This window comes from Astyanax mexicanus, chromosome 25 (assembly GCF_023375975.1).
Source record: "Astyanax mexicanus isolate ESR-SI-001 chromosome 25, AstMex3_surface, whole genome shotgun sequence".
Classification (NCBI taxonomy): Eukaryota; Metazoa; Chordata; class Actinopteri; order Characiformes; family Acestrorhamphidae; genus Astyanax; species Astyanax mexicanus.
The window spans coordinates 21,386,153-21,411,508 of NC_064432.1; the positions used below are offsets into that span (position 1 = coordinate 21,386,153).

Here is a 25,356-nt window from a genome sequence, read left to right on the forward strand (position 1 = left end):
TACTGTTAGCTGCTTACAGTTCAGCTACCTCCAGACCTCCAGTAATGGTGGCCCTCTTTAAACATCTTTTCCAATGAGTCTGTGTTTACGGTGTGGTTGAGTTTTACTTACAGAAACTTCATGTAGGTTAAGTTTGCTGAGTAGAGGAATGTCTCCATAATGAATGCACACACACACACACACACAGACCTGCCCCACCTAACAAAATAAAAATAAAAACTAATTTAATAGAACACACATTTAGATATAGTTCTGCTTATCAAAGCATACCTGCAAGAACATTAAAATCTATATAATCTGTACATGTCACACATATATTCTCCCTGAATAAACCAATGTACTTAGAAGGTTGAAAACCCAACAATAAATTAATCATTGAAATCAAATGACTAAAGGTGTTTTGCAATACTGTATAGATATAGAAGTTTTGGCTGTTGTTTAAACCTTGTACAATAGAAAGTGACAGTGTTATATGATATTATACTTGTTTATATTCAGTGAATTATAAAATTATAAGGTAAAATAATATTAAACAGCATTTTTCATGTACCACTTTACCATAGAGTTAAAAAGAAGAAAAAAAAACTGTTGTAACACTTCAACATACTGCAAATTATACAATATTTCTGACTAGAAGTGCTGCAGAGAGCTTGCTTGTGTAACAGTACCGCCAAACAGGATGCTAGCTTGCGTTAGCAAGGTTAGCATAACAAACTGTTTAAGCTTATTCAAGTGTGACACATGGTTTCAAGCCCGGCGTTTCAATGCTTAGTGCCTACTGAACATACCTGTGGAGGCAGTGCTATGAGCTGGCCTTTCGTACTACTGCAGATTCCAAAAGCAATTCCAAAGTCCCCCATGCACGAACACCTGAGAATTTAGTGAACTAATTGATACACATCAGATTACTGAGACTGGGATTTCTGCCCTGATGCCAGTTTTGTGCTTTGCAGGTGTTGCAGGAGATAAGAGTAGGAATTGGAAAGCACATGGTCAAGTGTTGAGTTGTATACTGTTTAATTTTAAGTAAATATACAAGAATTGACTGATCAAACTGTCTTTGCAGAAACGCACCCTTTATTTATCTACAGATGCAGGCTGTTAGCCACACCCCTGTAATTTACACCTCAACTAGCCTGAAAACACAGGCTAGTGGCCATTGTTCATTAGTTTACTCCTTAATCAACAAGTCCCAACATGCACTAGGTTACCAAAAACAGAATCTAGCTAAAAGTATCTTTAAGCCTTACCTTATAAGCAGAGGATAATCAAGTAAAACTCCAAGCAAGCCGGTGTTCTTTTGAGGTGTGCTACCCTGTCAAACTGTGCTGTCCTAGTGTATATTTAACTGTAAAAATACAAAAGAAGCACTTTATTAGGGCATGTACCCAGTAGATGTAGGTTAGTATATTTGAATAGCATAAATCACTGTATTATTACAAACTGTGTTTGTATTTTTTAAAATAATAATTGTTCTATTAATCAATTAAGCAATGACAGGGAGTTGAGGTTGTTTAATGCACATAAAAAAAACATATTTATTATAAAAAATAAACACGAGAAATAAATAAAAGGTGTAGGTCAGCACATGCGCAGTACCTTAAGGAAGCACTTACCGATGTGTAGCATAACTCGACGAAACACCAGGATCAAAGCTAAAGGTGGTCCAGCAAAATATTAAGACTGTGTGACATTTTTTAACCTATATACAATCCCTGGCCAAAACAAAAAAATAAGCACAAAAAAAGGTCACACACTAATATTTACCTTTGATTGAAGCACCGTTTCGATAAGCTTCTGCAATGTCAAATATTTATTTGCATTAATTTTTCACCAAGATCTTGCAGCAGGATTGATGATGGTAGAATTTGACCACTGCACAAAACCTTCTCCATCCAGCACAGCCCAAAGATTCTCAATGAGGTTAAGGTCTGGACTCTGTGGTGAACTCTCTCTCAATCCATGTGTGAAAATGATGATCTCATGCTCCCTGAACCCTGAACTCTCACAATTCCAGCCCCATGAATCCTGACATTATCTTGGAATATGGCCGTGCCATCAGGAAAGAAAAATCCATTGATGGAATAACCTGGTCTACACTCAGTATATTCAGGTAGTCAGCTGACCTCATTCTTTCAGCACATACTGTTGCTGAACCTAAACCTGCAGACCAACTGCAGCATAAACACCAGATCATTTGTTTAGTTAAATTGAGATAGCAACTTTTGTTTTTGGCCAGGCAGTGTAAAACCAACATTAAAAAAATCTAGTTGTGTTATTTTATTTTAAAAAAGCAAGATAAAAAGGTACTTTTATTTTTTATATATTACTTTAGAGCTGGGTGAAATTGTAAAAAAACAAAAAACAATGTGATTGGCTGAGAGGTGTTCTATGAGTGCCGTTATCAGCCGGTAATGTGTTGTAACCGAAGCTCTCCATGTATTACTCCACCACGTACAGGTAACCTAGCAACGATTCAGCGCCCTTAAGCCAAACAGCGCAGCTACAAACAGCAGCAATGGAACTATTTTAACTCGCAGTGTTTATAACCAAACAGATCATATTTTTTCTTCCTCTTTAACTCAAAATAAAAAAAAAATCAATAAACAGCGATAATGGAACTGTGGTATAATCACAACAATACACTCAAGGTTCGTACTAGAAGATTTAACATTGACACAGCATAGCGTTATAGCACGAACCTCGAGTGTATTATTGCTTAAATAAATACAATAAATTTGTTAGTGTTTCTATGAAATTTAAAGAACTATGCTACAGATAAAAATAACTCCTGTATTACCATTACTGCCTTTGATAATCTACAAAAAAAAACAATTCTAAAAAGACCAAAACAGAATTAAACATAAGTTTATGTACTCCCTTACTCAGTTTATGTATGTACCAGGAATACACCATAGAAGGCTGATTACCACCAACAGTGGACAGCTAATACACTGAGGAATAACGAAAGTGCAGTGTTCTTTAGCTTCCATGGACATGCCAAAAGTCATGGGTAAAGATACTAGTCTCTGCAGTGTAAATACTCCAATATTCAAGAGGCAGTGCGCAAATGAAAATAAGATTGCTGAAATGTCAATATTTATTTTATTTCCTTTAAATTTATTAAAAAAGGGGAAAAAAAGATTTTTTTTTATTCAACAATACAAGACTACCAATTCAAAATGAAGAAAAATAGTCATAACATAAGACAGTGTACGTTCACATCACATCTGTAAATGTCTTATCTGTGTGGTTCTTCCCCATGTCCTTCCTTTAATCCAACCCCCCACCCATCCAAAAAAAAGAACAGGAACAAAGGCAGAACCAAATTGAATCTATACACAAGTCTATCAATATCAATATGCTCCTTAAGCGCTGAGCAAGAACAAAAATAAAAAACTGGAACGTAGAGGTACGTGGGGGACTGAGAGGAAAGTACAGAACAAGGAGAAACGAGAGGAACGTCCTAAAATGCACGTGGCAGGATGAAAGAGAGAGAGAAAAAAAAGGAAGGACTTATGAAGCGCTAAGGGTTAAACAAAAACCATTTGGTGAAATTTACAAAACCCTCTTCCATGAGTTCAAATGCACACATACTGAGAGACACAATGCCAAACAGGAATGGAGGAGGAGGATGAAGGTGAGTTGAATGTTTCTGCTCTCTGGAACGACAAAATCATGATCTTCACCATCTAACACAAATCGAAGGGGCCAATCCTTTATTTACAGTGTGTGTATATGAGTGAGTGGACGAGGGGAGAGCCATAGAGAAAAGTTGTTAAAAAAAAAAAAGAAGAAAAAAACCACCATGTTTTGGCAGTGTGGTGGGTGAGTGTGGGTGTAAGAGTTTAAGTGCACGGGAGACTCAATGCCGCCGCTTCTTCTTGCTGCTGGGAGGAGGGGCTGATGACCGGCCCTTTCTCTTTCTGGTGGACGTGTCCTCGTCCTCATAGTTACTCTCTTTATCAGCTGTGTGTGTAAAGAGAGAGAAAGAGAGAGAAAGAGGGCGAGAGAGAATGATTTATGTACACTACACTTTCATACAAGTCTTTCTTTTCAAAAACATCAGTATACGTACGAATGGGGACACAAATTTACCTTTTCTGGCTTCTTCCTCCAGTTCATCCCAGTCTTTACCACTCTCCTCTTCACTACCCAGGGAGGCGCTGTAGTCTGAAAAACAATTTTAGGAGTCAGTCAGTCATGTTGGCAGAAGGTAACCCAAAAGCAGCGTGAAAGACTGGTGGAGAGCATGCCAAGAGCTGTAATTAAAAATCAGGGCTATTCCACTATATTTTAAATATTAATTTCTGAACTCTTAAAACATTACTGTCGTTTCTAAATGAATATAAACTTTTTATTTGCACTGAGGTCTAAAAGTACAGAATCTTTCATTATTTTGACAATTTACCTGCAAATAACTGCTCTAAATGATATATTTATATGGAATTTGGAAGAAATGTCAGTAGTTTATAGAATAAATCACTGATGTTCATTTTACTCAAACATGTACGTATAAATAGTAAAATCAGAGAAACTAATCATTTTGAAGTTGCTGTCTATATTAATACATGTCTGTAAATGGCTGTTTCGCTGAATGTCTAATAAAGACTTTTTTTAAATATGAAAATTGTGCTTTTACTTTAAAAAATGTTTTCAGTGTTCAGCCAAAAATGTTAATTTCAGTGCATCCCTAGTAAACACAATGGACTATATTGTCAGCAAAAATATAATCATCTTGACAGGATTAACTGCAACAATTACCAGAGTCCTCCGTCTCAGAAGAATAATCTTCATCACTGTCCTCCTCCTCTTCCTCTTCTTCATCGGCTGAAGGGTTGAACGTCTCGTCTTCCATCTCAGACTCAGAGTCATCCACCCCACCTTCACCCTGTAAATACACAATTACAACAGCAGTCCAGATTATTCATAACACTCCACGGAATCACAGCAGAATTATTCACAATGCTACAGTGCTCATCAACCAAGATCATTCCACGGCAAATCTAGAAAGTTCCACCAGAGCATGTGAAGTGATGACACACTAAGGAGAGATGACTGCATACTAAAACTTTAGGTTAAATAATTAGAGAGCAGTAATACAGAAAGATGCTCAAAGTTACACAGTACAGATTTAAATAGTTTTAGAAAAAGGTTTATTGAGCAAATCTTAACATTCAAACCTTTTCAAAAACAGATGAACATTTTGGAGAAATCCATTCCAATTAGAAAACACTAAGAAACACTGTCATCTTCTGGTCAATAAATATACTTCAAAAATAATTAAATTTTATCCCATTTTCTCCCTAATCTGGAAGGCCAATTATCCCACCCATTCATTGGAACTCCCCAATATCACTAGAAATGCACCCAAAACTACAGGAGGGTGAAGACTAGCCCATGCCTCCTCCAGTACAGTGAATTAACCGCTGATGCAGCATCCCAACCAATAAGCACAGTCTCACCTCACTCTCAGGGTCAAGGAAGGACCAGCCACCCTGTTCAAAAAAGCCCTCGGGATCATCAACGATGGTCTTCATGATCTTGGTCCAGTTCAAAGACTGCACTCCCTCTGTGTACTTGATGTCACACGAGCTGGAAGCATAGATAATTATTAATATTACTCTCTACCTCACACGCGCTGTGGATACTGGACTGAATATATGTACTTTAACAATAAAATAGCAAAGCAAAGTGCACTAGTAACTGGATGTTTGTTGCAAAGTACGAATACGAGTACATTTACATGGCACTGGGTCCCTTCATGAATCATCATCATTTCTTTAGTTAAGCAGACATAATCTGACATTGTGCAGTAGTCATACTGCAAAATCCGCAGACACATTGAGATAAAAAACTTAATGAAAAACATTGTTTGGCTGAAACTGAACAAAACAAAATATTTGCCAGAATACCAAACAATTCCTCACAAGTATTCATCTTAGTCACTGCTGCATTTATTAACTGTTTTTCCCTTTAGCGTTTGTAACAATTCGTTCACACAATCAAAAACATTTATTGTCTGGTATAGATTTTCTAATGCTATACACTTTCTAATTTTTATGTTAAAAGTTAATATAAAATAAACATTTGCACTGCACAGTCTGAGTAACGAAAACAATGAGGGAGACTTACTTCAGCCACTCTTTGATGGGGTCGAGGGAGTTCACAGGCACTGCGTTTATCATGGTCACTTTCTTACTATAGTCTTTATAAACGATAACAATATCAAAGTTCTTGAGGTGAAACTGCACACGCTCAAAATGGACCAACTCCACCTCGTCCAGAGTAACAACAAAAGGAGGCTACACAAAGAGGGGTAAGCAAACAGAAATAATAATTAGTCTGTGTTTAATGAGAACATTATTCTTATTTGTGTGTGTTGTGCTCATAAACACACACTCACCCACTCTGTAACGTTGCAAAGTGAGCTGGACGTCGGCTGCAGAAGGCAAGTGCTTCGGTAGGGGGCGCCCTGGAAGCTACAAACACACAAAACCAAACCTTTATTCCAATCACTAGTAGAGACTTAAATACATGCATAACATACATATAAATGATTAAATTCTCACCAAAAATCACCAAAACAGAAACCTCTCTAAGAACGATGTGAGCATGGTCTTAATATTCTATAGCCTTGATAAACAGAGAAAGCTGCTTGTATTTTTTCCTTTGAATTGAAAGATCTTTACAGACCTTTATGGTGTACAGGGGTTCTTATATCTGTAACAGTTAAAGGGCAAATATGGTTATAAGGGAACATGACTGGGCTAACCCAAGTGACCAAACGTCCCTTTAGTTGGGCACACAACGTCTCTCTTCGTCTCACCACAGCATTTAGTGTTGGGACGGATGTATGCTGTGCAGAAAATGCCAGTTCTTCCCGGCATCAGGATCTCTCAAGCTTTAACTCTCCATGGTTAGCCTTAGCGCTCAGAGTTTGGGTTAGTTTTAGCTCTATAGGTTTAGCTCTAGTGCTCTGGGTTTAGGTTTAGCTTCAGCCTCAGTATTTTTTCTTTATTGCTCAGAGTTTGTGTTTAGTTTAAGCTTTAGCTCCCCAGGTTAAGCTTTAATATAAACAAAATATAAACAATATATACTTTGTACATTTACACTGGGGGCCCTGGGGAGCCAGAAAAACTTAATTTAAAATATAAGATCCTGGGGCTTCAAGTTCTCTTACCCGAGGTCTCGGAAGGGAACCTCGAACTCCAGCTCCTCCTTGGTAAGAGTCTCCACCTTCTCAATAAAGTTCTTGAAGGCTGACTTCAGCTTGTGCCTCATTTCACGCTCCATCTGCTCAGCGTACAGGTCATCGCGGTCGTGCATGTGCTGGTGCTTCCCGAGATCTGTGGTTATCTCACCGACCTCAGTGTAGAATTGCACGTCCGTGTGCCTCTTCTTACCAAACATTATCGCGTTCTTGTAGAAAAGAGAGCATTTGGAAGAAGGGTTTAAAAATACCTTACTTAACATGGGTATATAACTTAGTTAACGGTTTATTATTATCCATTTTATCTATTTAGTTTTAAATCGCTTATCTATTACTTTATTTTAGCCTGTTGCATTACTTTAAACAGGGTTTTTTGCAATTATTGCTCAGTTACATTGCATCAAAACTAAATACATGTTAATTACTTAAACCAAATTCCCATGCAGTTAGAAAAAGTATGCACACACACATTGAATCTTCTGCCGTAATGCAGAGAGAATGTCTTCATACCTTCAGGTGGAAGTGCAGCACAATGATCATTTCTCCGTCGCAGGGCTGGAATACAGCATGTTTTATGTTGTTGTAGAGAATGTCCACTTTATCACCACGCACAGATGTAAAACGGAAACCTACAAACATGCAGACGTTTATTAAAATGTGTCGCACATATACACAACTAAAGAACAGCAAGACACCTGTGCTTTTGCCAACTTAAGTGCCAGTTAAAGTATTAACTTGAATACATTTGTTGATGTTGAGAAACCTACTTAAAATTAGTGTTAAAATCAATAGAAACAAACCAAATTAAAAAGGTACCCGTGTTTACAGCCCCCACTTAATCCACCACAAATATGTTCTGTGGCCTACAGTAATGGGTAATGAAACCTTAAGTTAGCTTAAGTTATTACAACTAAAAGAGAAGTTGATTTAACTTTATTTTTGTTATACTGTCAGACCAGATAAGTTAAATTTACTGAACTTTTTTAAGGCAGCCGATTTGCTAATTTTTTTAAGTAATGGGGAATGAAAACTTGAGTTAGCATAAATTAAAATATCAAGTTATAACAATTAAAGGGGTCGTTGATTTATTTCTAAGGTAGTCCAGGAGGAATCACTACACACTGATGATTAGAGTTAGTCAGAAACTGTTGGACACACCCAGTATGCAAATAGATTGTGACAGAAGCCAATGGAAAAGAAGCTGTTAATGGCAACAGACTAAACTCAGTTATTATAAGTTGGTTCAACTCAAAGACCTCAGTTTAAATGTAATGAATGTGCCCACAAATGTTCAGCTAACTCAAAATAGTTGAGTATGGTTTAGAAATATCAAATTTTATGTAAAACAGACTTAAATCATTTGAGTTCAAACAACGTATGGGTTTACAGTGTAGACCACACAAATGTCTCCATTAAAGCTCAGAGTGGTCCAGTGGGCTAAGTGCTGCCACTAGGAATGGGAGATTGTTGGTTTGAATCCCTGTCATGCAGTTTGCCATCAGCTGCCAGAGCCCTGAGAGAGAACAATTGGCCTTGCTCTCTCAGGGTGGGTTCAGTAGATGGCGCTTTTTCCCCTCATCACTCCAAGGGTGAGGTAGATCAGCACAACAATAAAACAATATAAGAACTTCATTTTTGGTGATGGTCTCGTAGCAGTGTTACTGCAGCCTGCTGGTTCTCACCGTTAGTATGTGCCTCTAGAGAGCCCTGCATTCTCTTCTGGGCGATGTTGGGTCGAATGTAAAGGTCTTTGAGCTTGGGGTTGCTGCGGTTCAGGTTGATGACCAGAGAGTCCTGCTTGACGATGCCTTCCTTCTCCTTCTCCTCAGCCTCACGTGTCTTGTAGCGTTTCTGCACCTCCTTGATGATGCGGAAGGCATTCTGCAGGTTGGTGGAGGGCACCGAGGGGTCGCCAGGGGACTTGAGGTTTGATGCGCGATACGTACTGAGAGAAACAGGAATAAAATCAGATATATTACACGTGATGTACCAGTACTGCAAGCAGTCATGTACGAGTTTGTCTAGCTGCTTCATCACTGCACTCCTACAATACAGAGGTGAGTATTCAATATATTACAATAAAGTTCAACAAAGTATTAACACAATATGATCAATATCTTCTTATGCCCCTAATTAATCCTGTAATAATGTGCGTTTCATGAAAGAAACTATACTCACATCTCTTTGACAAAGGTGGCCTCAGGGTTAGGGAAGATGTTGCCCTCGTGTCTGCCAAGTGAGCTGCCCGGCACGAAGAAGTTTATTCTCAGGTATGTGTAGTCTCCTTCCACTGACATGCTAATATTCTACAAACACACAGACCCAGATGTTTATATAGCAGTGTATTAAGACATTACACTTCTGCTTCTTCCTCCAACAAGCAACTAAGAGAAACTCTTTCATGCACTCATTGAAGTTGGTCAACATATCGATATTGTGATTTATCGCATTGGGTTGAGCATATCGTTTTGACACGTTGCGTCAAACAGGGATTTTTGATAAATACTGTGAAACTAACAACAATTAATCCAGAGTTTCTGGATTCAGGAGTATTTCATACTCTTAAATATCACACATGCTGTGAAGTATTGTAGAGAATTGTCTTCACAGTATCGTGATATCTTTATCATGGGCAATGTATCATGATACTGTCTCTTGAAATGCCCTTTGATTCCCAACTCTAGCATTCACAGAATAAAACACAGCACATCACTTGTGCATTTGACTGTGCATTGGGTTGATACAAGATAATACAGGTATCATTAAGTACAGTACAAAAGCCACTGTCTGTGGTGTATATGATCACACAATGCAGAAAACTGATGCTAGTGCCCAGTATTCAGTCAGTCACTGACACACAAAGTAAACTGCGGGTCTCTTAGAAACCTTGGCCAATTGTTTCATGCATTTTATTTTTTCATAGACCCTGCCAAAATAAACATAATCGAGTCTGGTTTAGAGACAGGGGTTTGCAGGTCTTACCTTTATGGTGGCAATGTGAAACGGTGTAGCTATTCCAAACACTGGCATGACGACCGTCTCATACTTCTTATCAATGAAAATCTTCATGTCTCTGATGTCCTTCTCACGAGGCATCTGGGACACATTCTTGTACGACACGTTCGACTTCCTGGCCCTAAAGAGAGTAGAGATCAGCAACTCAGTTGGGATGCACCCATCTCTACCAAACTATTAATTAAAGCAGCAGTCCTTAAGATTTCTTTTCATATATGGTTTTGTGGGTTGCCTGAGCAACCATGTTGCTGCTAATGATGCTGATATAAGAGCTACTGCAAACATGCAGGTGATGACTGAATTTGCTTATCTGATATCTCACTGTTTACAAAACGGTAAAGCAAAGAAATGCATAATCAGAAAAGAAGAGAGCTGGAGAGATAAAAGACAGTACTAACCGTGGGTAAATTAATTTATTCTGAAAGAAAACTTCACGAAAATGAAAAATGTGCAAAAAAAAAAAAACCCCAAAAAAAACACCAAGTTCTGTATTATCAAATTTCTTCCCAGGCAATTCTGAAAGAGTCTTACTTCTGGATTTGCTGTTCACCCTTCTGTTCTGTAAGACGACGCTTGGCCTCTTCGTTCATCTGATTGGCAAGTTCCTTCTGATGGGCTCGTCTCTTCTCTTCTGCGGTCAACTCATTCTGAAATAAAAACCAATAATAAAAAAATCCATATATCTTGCTTTCCAATACTGTACCGATGTTCAAAAACACAGTATTGATTAACTATTAGTTTATGTAAGGACTGGTACCAGTGGTTTATTTAGAGTTTTGCTTAACCCATGATTTGTGTCAATTGTCGGCCTGACTTTACACCACTAAATCTCTAGATTTCTATACACATTACATAAAAAGCTTTCATGTTTGATAAGGAATGTTTGATTACTGAAAAGCATAATTTCAATAGAAAATATATTAAAAAATACAGTAAATAAAGTAAATCTGCTAATGTCAAAATATAATGAATAAAATCATACAATTGGCTCTTTCCTGAACTTCATTTTAAAATCAATATTATCCTGAATACAAATGAAACAGTTCATGTCCTACAAACCTTTGATTTTGTCACAGTATATTTTCTATTTCCTGTTACTGATCTGGAATCATTAAATGGAGTAGAGAGAAAACAGACAGCTGTAGGAGATTTTTAATTATGTTCTTAAAATGTAAGGGCTTAAAGTTATTTTACAGCAGAAAAAAAAAAAAAAAAAAAAAAAAAAAAAAAGTTATCTATTGTCGCGTCTAAACTCCTTGATTTCCCTCAGAATACACTCAAGGCTGGCGCTGGGTTGAACGGCGCCATCTTCCTCGGATTCCGAAGAGCTGCTGTGTCTCGTTTCTTTCGTCTCTGCTTCCATATTCACCTCTGGTATTGTTGTTGTTCTGCTTCTAGTGACAACCCCTTCTTTCATAATGAGGAAAAAAACTATTTTTCCTGTGAATACTCTGAGTTTTCAGGGTTGTTTTTACAGATTGTCGAGGAGCGATACACTTAAACAACAGTTCTCAGCGTCATGGTGGACCGGAAGCCGGGACAAGGCATTTTAAGGGGATAAACCCGCTCATAAAATAGCAGTGTTGTACTCTGTCGTTTCATCCTACTGTTCTGATTGGACAAAAATATTTTTTCACTCAAACATTAAACATGACTGATATATTGTTATATAAAGAACCGTAACCCCTGTATTGTAATACATATTGTATCGGCAAGTTCTTGCAAATACACAGCTCTAAATTTACACATAAGTTAAGATAATTAAAGTCACTCTTACTCTGGTTCTGTCAACCAGCAGGGCAGCACGAGCTCCTTTACCCAGCAGATCCTCTGCATTATCTTCATCCTCATCTTCATCCTCTTCATCATCTTTCTAGAGAGAGAGAGAGAGAGAGAGAGAGAGACAGAGAGAGAAAGAGAAAGAGAGAGAGAGAGATTTGAGCAGAGCAACTCCATTTACACACAGATGGTCCATCAATACCCCTTGGAGTCTTTACATTCAGTCTTTTTTACTATTCTACTTTGTTTACTACAGTTTGCAAAATTACCAAATTCAGAAATGCCCTTTATTGTTTTTTACACAAATTCCCCTTTTAATTTAGTGGAGGCAATTAACACACGCTCTTATTATCCTTCCCTTATAACATGCAATGCTTCTTACACTAGCAGCCCTTTTCTACAAAGATTACTGGTGCAAATACTGGCTGGCTCTTATTAGCCTGAACAGGACCAGTTCAGAAACCAGTTTTAGTGGAAGTAAGGATACACCACAGAATACACAATCATCAGAGGGAGCTGCACAGCAGCTCTTTGGTCAGGCTGAAGAATGTACTATTCTTTGGTTCCTGCTGGGAATTAACTTTTCAGGTATTAGAACCTATTCCCTGTTTCCATGTTCTTAGAAAAGGACTATAGGAAGGTGAGGGCAGGTGTAGCCTGCTCTGATACATGTGAAGTCAGACTCCACGGCCAACAGTGCTGAAAGGAAAGCACAGTATCCCCAGCTCTGATGCATCAGCTAACAGACACCCGTACCGGGCAGTATCAGCATCTCTCGGACTTCGACTGCTGATGGCAGCATGCCTGTTTAATAAACCTGATAATCTGATTTGCAGTAAACAATTTACCTTGAGGAAGATTCCCACGTTCTTAATCTTCTTTTTAACTGGAGTTAATACAGTGGCAGGATCTTCCTGTAAACGTAAAAAAACAGGTCACTTCACTGTATATTTGTATATGCACAGGTATAAGTAAAAGGGAAAAAATATTTAAAAATCACCTCATTGATGAGAACAGAATCTCCAATGAACAGGGCATATTTCTTCTGTTCGTCCTTCTTCCCCTCGCTGTTCGTCATGTCAGCAAATCCCAGACTTATACTCAACACCATACCTGATTTAAAAAAAATAAATGAATAATATAAACAGGTTAATGTAGATCTCAAAGTGGCCTGTGAAATACCCTAAAACCCTGTCTTTATCTGTGTAACTCGGCCTCAAAATCAAAGCAGAGCTTTTACAGTGAAGAGAAAGCTCCCGAAACAAAAACATCTTAAGCCTAGTCTTTACAGATTTCTATATATATATATAAAAAAAAGATGTTCTTTTCTCCCTCTGTAAAAAGTCTTTAAATATCATCGTACAATACATTAAAAAAAAAAAAAAAAAAAAAAAAAAAAAAAAAAAAAATCACCAGGGAGGTGACTGACTATACTTGTTAAACTTTTACATATCGGTTTTAGAAACATACCATATCCAAAATCAAGAAATATATAAATGATGTCATTTTCCCCATATTTTCAGCCCTAGTGTGAATCACAGGGCATCTCATTAATACTGACATCACAATATTTGGATTCTGCGATACTCTATATATCAGACAATTCTCTACAATACTTCACAGAATCTGTGTTACTGAAGAGGATTAAATACTCCTAAATAAGTAATAATGGATTATCTGTGTCAGTTTCAAAGAATTTAACAACCAATATTCTTCACAGCAGGTTTACCCTATTCACTTGATTACAGTAACAGCAATAACTTAGTCAGATTGGGGGACAAAGTCTTGAGTTTAGAACGCCTATGTTTCAATAGAAATATCCAAATTTGACTTCACGAATTGATATGATACACCGTAAAATCTATATATTGTCCCATCTCTAATTTAAACTGACATCAACTACATGTGAAATTATAAACTAGGGTGCAAAAATGTTTGAATGAGACTATAAAAGCCACAATTAAATCCTAAACGTCAATCCCAAATATATTTAATAAGACATTGGCGTGTGTGTGTGTGTGTACCTTTTTTGAGTTTGTACTGGTTCTTTGCATTTAGGACCAGGGAGCCTTCTCTAAATTCAATCCCCATGGCAAACCTAAAACATAACACATCACATTATTATAAAAACTGCCATGTATAAAAAACAAAGTGTTGTGACACAGTAGTGGTCTGGGCTTGAAGGCCAGATGTGTAGTTAAACAAAAATACACTCAAAAACACTCACCCTAAATTTTTTGTGAGCTTGCTGACCAGGTCCGATTTCTCCTTCTTGACATATTCAAGCACAGCGTTGTAAGCATCACAGATCTTTACACCTACAAATTAAAAATACAGTGGCAGATGATGTAGCAAAGTGTGCAAACATGCACTTTATATATACTCAGAGGAAAGTGCCAGATCCTCAACTCTGATACATTAACTAACACATGTAACACAACCCTTCTTATATTACAACTTAAATCAGATCTAAAATTTGTGCAAAGTACTGTTAAGACATATTTAAATGCATCTCTTAACACTAGGACTTATCATACTTAAACCGTTCTCACCGTGTTTGAGTTCCTTGAGCAGTTCTTCCTCCACCTGCAAGAGGAAGTTGTAGTTGTCCTGCATTTCTTGTGGTGGGTCCACCATGAGGGTGCGTACCAGATTTGAGCAGTACGACTTGTAGCGAATGCCCATTGCGCAGGTGATTGCTCCAAAGTGCATGTGGTTCTTATCACTGAATGAGAAACAAACAAAAAGCAACCAAAAAGAAAAGCATCAGTAATTTCTATATAATGGATCCAAATTATACATACTGTACTTTATATTTAGATATATAGCTGAATAAATATATCACTGTAATAATTTGACAAGACAATACACACTAGTACTGCTAAAAGCTCTGTATTCCAGAATGCAGAGGGTGAACAGAGCTGGGCTATTTGACAAAAGTTTGTAATCGTTATGCATCACCACAACCCGAAATCAATTTAAAAATATTTATATTTTTGTTTCAGTGGTACTGCTGAACATTTTAATTTGTAAGCATACATAAAATAAGCCTTTTACATTTTACTGAAAGTTAAGACTTTGGATTAAACAGACTAATTGGAAAGGAAATAGAAAACTAAATTAGAAGTATAAATCAGTCTTTACGGTGATAATGACAATACTGATTATATTGCCCACTTCTACTGAACTCTACTCACCTGACCACACTGAATTTGAGACTGTAGTTGCCACCGCTCTGGATGATTGGAGGGTAGCACATCTCCACAGTTGAGGGGTCAGCCCCACTCAGATACTTTCGGTCCTCGATCGCCTTCTCTACAGACTCGGCAAGTCGACTGTGCTTCACTTTCTGATAGGAAAGACATGTACAGGCCAGACAGTTCGATCATAATTAAGCAAACAGAACAAAACCAAATATAAAACCAAAAAAAGTACAATACTAAACACAACTACACCAACAGAGAGAAAATAGTAACCCAATCTGTTTTACACACCTCTCATTGCAAATAAATAATTTAAACCAGCTCTGCACTGAACTAGACAAAAATGGACAATGCAAAACCTATACTGGTACATTACAACATAATTTACTATTAAATAAACAGGAATTGTCACCATACTTTTACAAAATTCACCCAAGTAAAAGCAAACCAATAATTCAACGGCATGTAAGGCAATAAAAATCTGTCCAATCAAAATTTCAGTGTAGACTGTTTGTTTTTATATTTGAGTAAGTAGTTTTATATTCTAGTTTCACTAGTCATTAGTTACTTTGCTGTGGAATCTTGTTTCACTACGGTAAGGCGGAGACATGTAACAAGTTTAATGGAAAAAGAGAACAGTGTAATTCTTCCATTTTGTACAATCAAGTTGTAGCATAACATGCACGCAAAGTTTGTGTAACATTGCACATCCATGAAAGTGAATACTGCACATGTGCACACTGCGATTATGAGGCTGAAAAGATAAAATAGTGCAACCATTATCCAAACCCAATCCAAACCAAGTGCTGTGGTTTGTGAATTCCTCTCCTCACCTCTTCTGCATCTACAATCTCCATGACCCTCTCTTTAAAGAACTTTGTGAAGACATCGCTGGTGATAGCAGCTGCTTTCTTCATCAGGTTCAGCTCACCATCCTCTTTTACTGCCATCGTATACGCCACCACAGCACTGATATCCACCTGACAGAGAGCAGGAGAGAAACATTAGATGATGATGTAGCATGACTTTACTCTACAATAATGTAAATAAAGAATAATAACCGTATTTTATCCAACAAAGCATAAAAGGAAACAATCTTGAGTGATACACTGACTTTCATAAAATAAATAATGTCATTTTTAAGGTATGCTTAATATACAATAATGTGCATAATTTTAATAAGACAAAAACTTCTTACAATCATTTACTCAATCCATCATAACCTTTGTGGCAGTACATAACATAAAAAAAAAACACTGTATTCACATACGAGTTAGGCTTAATGACCTGTGCAGTAAATTTACATGCTTTGGGTTCACATAATCAATCCATTGCTTTTTGGATAAAAATACTCCTTTTACCTTTTCCAGGCCCTCAGCTGTAATCATGTCATTCCAGCTCTTCATGTACTCCCCAGGAAATTTGTCCTTGATGAAGACGCCCACGGATTTCCCTGCTTTACTTCCACGAATCGCCTCCATCATCTTCTCAAAGTTAGCCTTGTTACTCTCGTTCTGAGTGAGTAAGAGACAAATAACTGAATAACAGAGGACAAGTGACAACTGCAACTTATATACTAGATATATATATATATATAAAGTAATACAAAAAACAACCATATTGTGGAAGCAGGTAACAAACAGTACAGTACCTTCTCCCGGACCAGAAGAGTGATGGGTGGGATTCCATTGGCGTTCTCGTTGCCCTTGGTGGAGGCGACCTGTTTAAGAAACTCCACCTTCTTCTTGCTGGCTAGGAAGATGATCTTGCTCTCGCAGAACACCATTATAGTGTCTGTCAGCTCGTAACCAAACAACCATGTCTGCACATAAGAGAGCCAGACAAGTTAGCTTGGTTTTTAAAAAAATAAATAAATAAAAACAGCAGATACAAGGATAACTACAGATAATTATAAATGGCAGATTCCTAATCCTTGATGGAATTATGGACCAAAATCTGAACCAAGGTTGACGCTTTTGCTACACTGTACACATTTGGGCCTTTCGACATTTGGTTAGTTTTGGTAACACACTGCAGTTTCAAGACTGAGTGCACTGAATTTTTACCATGTCCTGATGTCATCACCTATGTGAGGGAAGTCTCCCTATACTCTATGCTGACTTGTATATAGAAAGATGTGTAAAACGGTTGTGTGTTGTCAATTCAGTGAGCTACCATTTCAGGTGTGCCAAATTATGCCTCCCTAAACTGACTCCCATTGAGTGCAGGTGTGTCACGCAGCAGAATGAAGATTCCCCTTCGATTTCTTTTCTGTGTATAAAAAAGTACCTACATAATCTGTTGCACCCATACTACTGCACGACACCGAAGTGAGTTGGATTTCAGAACAATGCACTTTATTTTTCTTCTTCTATGGTTTACATGGGTGATTTTAGCCTGCCTTATCTTCCTGTTATCTGTCCAAAAGTCCAAATTATCTAGAAAAATATTTTTACACTGCAAACGAATCGGACCATGGTTCAGTTGATCTGGATCAAATTTTGGTCTTTTGGTCTGGACTATAGTTCACGGCAGCTTTTACACCTAATGTCTAGACCAAACAATGTAGGTGTAAAAGCACCCTTATTACATGCCTTACAACAACCTGACCTAAAAAAAACAGTGTCTTTTTATAAGATAATACACTGTACTACAACCTCAACAAAATAATTGCAAAACAAAGGAGAATTAAATACTGTACAAATTGGTTCTCAACAAAGCAATTCTTTAAAAATGTTTTTATCTTAAGATTTCTTTTCGTAAATTTAGGCCAGAAAAATAGACACCAAAAGCAAGACACACAAAAAATGTCAATGATCTTTCAAATACTTTAACATCATAATAAATAGCTTCATTTCATGAAACTGAAATAGTACATACATGGTAAGTCTTACCTGAAGAGCTGTGGACTTAGCATAGACTATCTCCTCATCAACACCAACAGACACCACAATGGCATCCACCTTCCCAAACTCATCCTCACCTTTCTGTGATAAAAAAGGATGCATAGTTATAGACTGACAATTACCTGACCAAGGACAGCACAATGTACGGTTTCAGCATCATTAGTGCAATGTGGTTATGTGCAATATAAGGCAATTGAATTTAAACAAATATTTTTTGACCCACTTTGTCCTGAATGTCCTCTTTTTAGTGTCAGTTATTTAATGATGTAAACCTTCTGCTCATAAGTAAAAAGGAGAGTTTATTTTTTGCTTCTACTGAAATATGTATTAAACATGGATACTCTCCACTAGGCCAGTCATGATTACATGTTACATTACATTACACTGCCAACTTGTCACACAATAAACAGACTTGACCTGAATAGACTTTAATATTTGATATTGGTGATATGGTCTATACATATATAACAGTGAGCAATATTTTAGCTAGTCATGCTAAATGACCAATCCTTCAATAACTGTGACTCCATACACACAGTCCTGACTGCAGTAGGTGAAGAAAAAACATATTTAAAATTCTATTCTATTATTAAAAGTGCAGTGTTAAGAAGTTAAAAAGCAATTAACAACATTTTTTAAAAGATAGACAGCCCTAATTTTACTTAGATCTTGGAGTAAACATGGACTGCTTTATGAGGATCATGACATGTTAGATTATTGACTTCTAGTGGCTTCTGATAAAATCTGTTGCAATCCCTGTATTTAAAAGTACTTTAAAAACTACTGTCAGTATTTCCCCTATATATCATATAGTTAGTCCTTGCTTAAACATAAAACTTTTTAAGTTTTATACAGAACAGAGAATTTCTGAGCTAAACTAGTGAGCTTAAATACATGTACAATGTGGACAATGTACCGTTAACTATCCATCTATCTACAGTAAAGCACTATCCACTGAATGCAGAAATAATCTTAGATAACGTTTGCTAACTAGTTAACTGTGTTTCTTCATTGAGATTTATACCCATACGAGATCTTACAAAAACTTTAGAACTGAGCTAAGCTTTCCATTTTAATTTTCATAACCACCTAAAGAAATGATGGCAATGTTAGCTAGGCTAGCAAGCTAAAGCTACATTGTCAGATTCTCTGCTTAGGTTAGTTCGGTTAGCTTGGGCTAACAATAAGTCCAGTAAGCCACCCACACTTTTGAGCATTATTGCAGGTATAAATACGCGTATTTATATATCTAAAAGTTGTTTTAAGCGTTACATGTGTTTAATAAATATGATAAATTAAATTACATCGATTAAGACTGCAGAATGGGAGATCGGTTAGCTAGCATCAGCTAACGTAGCCAGCTAAGCTAACTTTTTTAGTTAGCTTAGCTAAGCTAGCTAGTTAGCTCTGCTTTATGCTAGATTTTTGCTTTATTAGTTAGATAAAATCAAACTTAACTAGGATATTTAAAACAAGACATCCTAAATTATCCTTAAAAATATTTATCCAATTTTGAAACAGACTCGTAAGACAGTTTTTATTGGTTCACTCTACAAATGAATGCCATTGTGATTGATTAAACTGCAGCTATTTGACAATTTAAACATTTTACACATCTGACAATATGATTTAAGCTATATTATTTGAATCTGACTTTAACACGTTTAATATAAAGATTTTACAACTTTGTGGCTTACAGCTTTGTGACAACATTTAGTTACAGAATTTGCACGTTGTATTATTTGGGTCTGTTTGACTGGTTTGAGGTTTTACAGCTTCCCGAGTGTTTAATATCAACAAAAACTGCAATTTGGATTGACAGCAAGCTAAACATCTAGTGTGCTTCGACTCCAGTGTGTTTTTGGTTTATGAGCCAACTAGCTATATACTGATGTTAAATGTTCTGTTACTTAAGATACAACAACTCAAGTAGTGTAGTCTAAAATAGAGGTTTCACCGCTTTGTGACAGCGTGTAACATCTACCTAATTGCAGATATTATAAATTTAATTGATGGCCTGGTTAAGTAGTAAAGCGAACTATATTATTGAGGCCTGTTTGACTGGTTTGTTGTAGAAATAATATAAAAAATGAGATTTTAGAGCTTCATTTAATAGCAACAAAAAATGCAAGTTGGATTGATAGCTGGCTACCAAAATGCTTTAATTGCAAAATGTGCTTTATTTCCAGTGCGTTTTTGGTTTATTAGCTAGCCAACTATAATGATAGAAGTTATACTCAATCTCAATAAGATACGACAACTTCAAATATTGTAGCTGCACGTTTTTGGATCTGTTTGACTGGTTTGTTGTAGAAAGAAAATACGATGTGGTTTATACTTTTTAGGAGAGTTTAATATCAACAAAAACACAATGAATTTATAGCTTAGCTATACATTTTTTTTTATTCCTGTGTTTTTGGTTTATTAGCCAACTAACTACATAACGGTAATTAATTGATACATATATAACGTCAACTGAGACCACTTAAATACTGTAGCTAGTTAATTAAACACGTAAGTTATGTAGCTAATAAACACTTTACAGCTTTATTAAAGCGTTTATTCTCAACAGAAGCAGCACAGTGAGAAATGGATAAGCTAGCTTGATTAGCTAACTAGCTATTTTGGCTAACGTAGCGTTTAGGCGCTTTTTTGGCTGTTTGACTCTCTTTTTGGGTTTACTGTACAAAAGAACAAAATTGTGGGTAAATTAAAACGTATTTCACAGTTTAAACATTTTTACGCGCCCAAATAACTGCCTTTACAGCTACAGTATCACGGTAAAAGCGTTAAAACTCCACTTTAGAACAGAAAATCAGCCCGCTGCTCACAGGCCTCTCTCTCCTCCTCACGTTGTTACATTATTAGCTAGGTTAGCTAGCTTTAGCTAGTAGAGTGGCTAAATGGCTTTAACAAGCTTTTCACCCAAATATGTGACCATTTATAACCATTTCTAAGGCGCTGTTTTACCTTCCAGTTGCCGTACAGTCGTTTAATTCGGCGGTAATACGCTTCCTTGTCCAGGTTCACAGCCATCGCGCCTCTCTTCGGCGGGTGCTGAACTCCAGCTCCCGGCTCTTTTGGACGGAAGGCCGGAGTGAAAGCCTCTCTCTAGCCGCGCACTTTCCCCCCCCAAAACTCCGCTCTCCCTCCTTTTTAACACGCGGATTGGAGCTCCCTTCAGCGGATTTAGCCCAAGTGAGTGAGATTTTGGGTGCAAAAATGTTCTAATTAAAATCGCGTTATATGTAAAATAAATGGCTGTGTTCTCCGCGCCCCGCAGCTACATAACCACATAAATACCGCATGTATTCAGTTTGCTGCACAGCTACGCACATACACACACACACTCACAGAGAGAGAGAGTGTGTATCACCACAGCTGGTTTATAGAGAGACTGTCCACTTTCTAGTTCCACTGTTATAATCAGGAAATTAGTATAAACTGTAGAGGGAGCCCACGAGAGAGTCTTCAATGAATGGGGTAAATGGAGCTAAACGGATAAAACTCTTTATAAATTAAAAACAGTAATAGTAATCAACTAATAGTTCAAACGTTCTAAAAACAAAATACTTTGCTAAAAAGAAAGAAGAAAAGGAAAAACAACATTTGAATTTTTCTACAGCAAAACAAGTAGAGAAAAGAGAAGAGAGAGGAGAACATCTTATATGTTTAAATCATAGGTTTCTTCATCTGCACTATTGACACTTTACTGTTCATCAGCACTCTTGACATTAGCTGCACCGGTTGGGCACAAGTTCATACTAAAGCCTTATCCGTACGAGATTATTTTCTTGTGGACGTCTGTGAAAAAAATATTTTACACTTCCACTCTTGCATCGGGTCTGCAATTGAAAAATCAGGAGGACCAGTGAGTGTTTTGGCTTTCTCTTTCACGTGACATCGCGTTCAGTAGCTCCTCCGTTTCCACTTGCTATTGTGTTTACATGGATATGCACGTTTATTTTTTATTCATTACTCTCATTGTCATAAAAGGTTTATAACTGGAGTTTTAATGCTGTAAAATAATGTAGTTTCTAAAACGTGTGATATTGTTTAGTGTTAAGGAAATGAATACATTTTTCAGTATGAAAGTTATTAAACCTATATAAACTCTGATTTTGCGCAGTTGTTCCATATAAACGCATTCATTTTGGACTCACTCTGGAGTGCCCACTGGTGGTGTAACAAACCCAGAAGACACTCCTAAGTGGGAGTTCTCCTCTCAGGAAAATCTCTCCTTTTTTCTTCTTGTCCTTCTCATTCTCTTTTTCATTCTCTTTTCTTTCCCTAACCTCTATGACCAGCTCTTCTATAACCATTCAATTCAATTTTAACAAATTCAAACAATTCATATAACATAATATATAATATAATCCATATAATTCTTAGTGGCTCAAATCCCCCTTGTTTAGGGTGTACTAGCTATTGTTATTGTGTTTAGTGTAAACTGTGTTTTAAACTGATCGCATCTGCAACAATAAGGTAAACACTATAAATACATAAATAAATATAATGCAGAAAATTAATAAACAAAACAATAATTTTGCATTAGGGCTTGTGTGCTTTGTTTAGATTAGAAACAGCGCCCCCTACAGACCAGAGCTGCGCTCTGCAGCCCTCAAAAACAGCGCGCCATCTAACCCCCGCCCCTTTCCAGATTTGGCCAATGGCTAGTTTCCCGCCTTTCTCCAGATTCCCGCCAAACCTCTGACGTAAACAGGGACTTACAGCAAGTCAGGAAGTCCTTATTTTAGTATAAAATAAATATAATATATATAGCTACTTCATATGACAAAACAAATACATAAGATAAAAGCCTATTTCACTTAGACTGTTTTAAAAATAATATTCTTTTATTAAGCCAACTCTAAACAATATATATATTTTTTTATTTTAGCTCAAACTGATCAAATACTTTATTTATTTAGTCCCTTTAGGTTGTAAATGATCAGCTGCATTGAAAAAGAGGGTTTCCCTTAATGTATACCCGAGTTAAAATAAAGGGAAAATATAAACAAAAATTCATTGATAATTTATGGACTAATACTCTTTCTCCTTTTCCAAAAGAATATGCACCAGTTTTCTTTGCAATCCATGATTCAAAATATAACTCCAGTTAAGCCCAGAATGTTTAGGTGGTCTGAGCCTTTTCATACGCAAGATTTTACACACAACAAAATAAGATTTATCCTTCCTTCATGGGCTACAGGTGTAGGAGACACAAAACCCTTTTCTTTTTATCTGCAGTAAGTTATTTACATTTTGAAAACTTCTAGGGTGCTTTCACACCTGCCTTGTTTGCTCTGGATTTTCAGACTTTCCAGTTTTGATCCAAACTAAAGTAAAAGGTGTGGAACAGGGGCTTTAACTCAATTCCATACAAGGTGTAACAATAACTTGATCAATATTTACTCAGAGAATTTCTTGTAATCTCTGGGACATTTTCTATCTGAAATTGTAATTTTTGTATTAAAACGAGAATTATGACTTTACATGACCTCTGAAAGTCAAAATGAGTGTTACAGTCCCTAACCACAGAACACTGAACCCACTATAAAACTGTAATCAACTTCCTTTTTAATCCTTTATCCTAATATACCAGATAACTTCTCATAACAGGTTTAAAACCACTGGCCCACTTTCCAAACACTTAAGTTATTACACTATACTAAAGATGTAAACGCAATATTATGTGCAAGTAATATTTTATTCATGCAAAATACTGATAACTACTGATAACACAGAAAACACACAGGTCACTTGTCCTTGATGTTTATTAAACACAAAAATGTTCATTTGATTGTTGTACCCCACTAAAAAGAGGCTTTGTAACAGAACAAATGATGCAGAAGCTGTGCGATTCTGGTGTCAAACAATACTGTTTATAATCTCCAGCCTGTTGTAAAACACTGCTCTTGTTCATGCAGCAGTACAGCTTATATTAAAACTTTGGCTGTGTACCAATTGTGTAGTAATCACTAATACTAACTAGTTTTTGACTATGTAGCATGTAGCATATACTACACTGAGTATACCTAAATAAATATTCACAATACTTACATTCACACAGCTGGTTGGTTTTCAAGTGTTCACACACTGGACAATAGTATCCCACAATGCAATGTGAAATGGATTGGGAGGAGCTATGTGTGTAGTATTAGTGTGTAGTACACAATTGGGTTGCAGTATGTGACTGAAATGTTTCCTTGTATTTAAACAGCAGTTCTTTATAAGAAACAAAGCTCAGAGATGTGTACATGTCTTTAACATGGTAAAGAAAATATTTAAGCTGTACATAATATTAACATAACAGATAAACAAATCTAGGAGTGAAGGAGAGTATTCGCTGACGTTGCGTTTCCATTGTGCACAACAACAATCTTAAAAAGTGGTTTCATTCCCAACTCTCAATCACTGACCTTTAACACGTTCTAGCTTTTATTTTTTCCTCCATTGACTTAAGAGTAAACTCTGACTCTGTTTACACCTGGGCACCTAATGCGTGTTTTAGAGAATCAGGATTATATCTGGATAAGAATAATCCACATATAAATATAAGTGTAAACTCACCCAATACCAATTATAAACACATACAAATACGATCTCAAACCACCAGGTGATCTGAGACAAAATCTGATCACTCAAACTATTTCAGAAGGTGATCTGAGACCATTTAAACAGTACTAATATGGTCAATCAATCAAATCACTTCAGAAGATGGTCCGATACGCATTCAAACTAGATACAAATCCGATCACTCAAATCACATCAGGAGGTGGTCAGAGAGGCATTTGAACTAGTACAAATGCCAATTGTAAATGCATGTGGCTAAAATCTTATCAGGGTACAATTTAGGTGCTGGACACATTCAGTAAGCAGGTGTAAACAGGATCTTTACAACACATTTTACAAAAAAAAAAAAAAAAACAAACAGACAAAAATCACCTGAAATGAATTTTCATGAAAAAAAAAGGAAAAGAAAATCCACCCTTCCCTTCTCTAACCTCAGCCTTCCAGTGTATACTGAACTTGTTCACTTTTTAAGGAGAAACAGAAGTTTCCTAAACACATATCAGCAAACTGTACAGCTCATTCTTCTTAAATGAAAAGTTAACCCAAAGACCAGATTTAGTCTATCAGCTGAGACATGGTTGGTATCTGACATGTTCCCCCCCCCCCCCCTTTAATTACAACAGAAGATGCTAGGCCAACACTGCTTATAAACCCTGTATTCAGA

At 36.7% G+C, this 25,356-nt stretch overlaps 1 protein-coding gene across 1 annotated transcript; it reads right to left on the reverse strand.

Annotated features, from left to right (window-relative positions):
• Window positions 1-3,086: 3,086 nt before the first annotated feature.
• On the reverse strand, window positions 3,087-21,470 carry supt16h (SPT16 homolog, facilitates chromatin remodeling subunit). The gene is made up of 24 exons (XM_022682041.2): window positions 21,087-21,470; window positions 18,105-18,197; window positions 16,862-17,032; window positions 16,572-16,724; window positions 16,044-16,190; window positions 15,205-15,356; window positions 14,560-14,732; window positions 14,235-14,325; window positions 14,032-14,105; window positions 13,008-13,120; window positions 12,856-12,921; window positions 12,006-12,101; window positions 10,760-10,875; window positions 10,196-10,349; window positions 9,392-9,519; window positions 8,896-9,158; window positions 7,724-7,842; window positions 7,184-7,422; window positions 6,407-6,482; window positions 6,136-6,305; window positions 5,466-5,595; window positions 4,765-4,891; window positions 4,099-4,173; window positions 3,087-3,969 (listed from the first exon to the last, which is right to left on the reverse strand). The coding sequence occupies exons 1-24, from the start codon at window positions 21,150-21,152 to the stop codon at window positions 3,866-3,868; spliced, it is 3,096 nt and encodes a 1,031-aa protein (XP_022537762.1). The 5' UTR covers window positions 21,153-21,470; the 3' UTR covers window positions 3,087-3,865.
• Window positions 21,471-25,356: the final 3,886 nt, after the last annotated feature.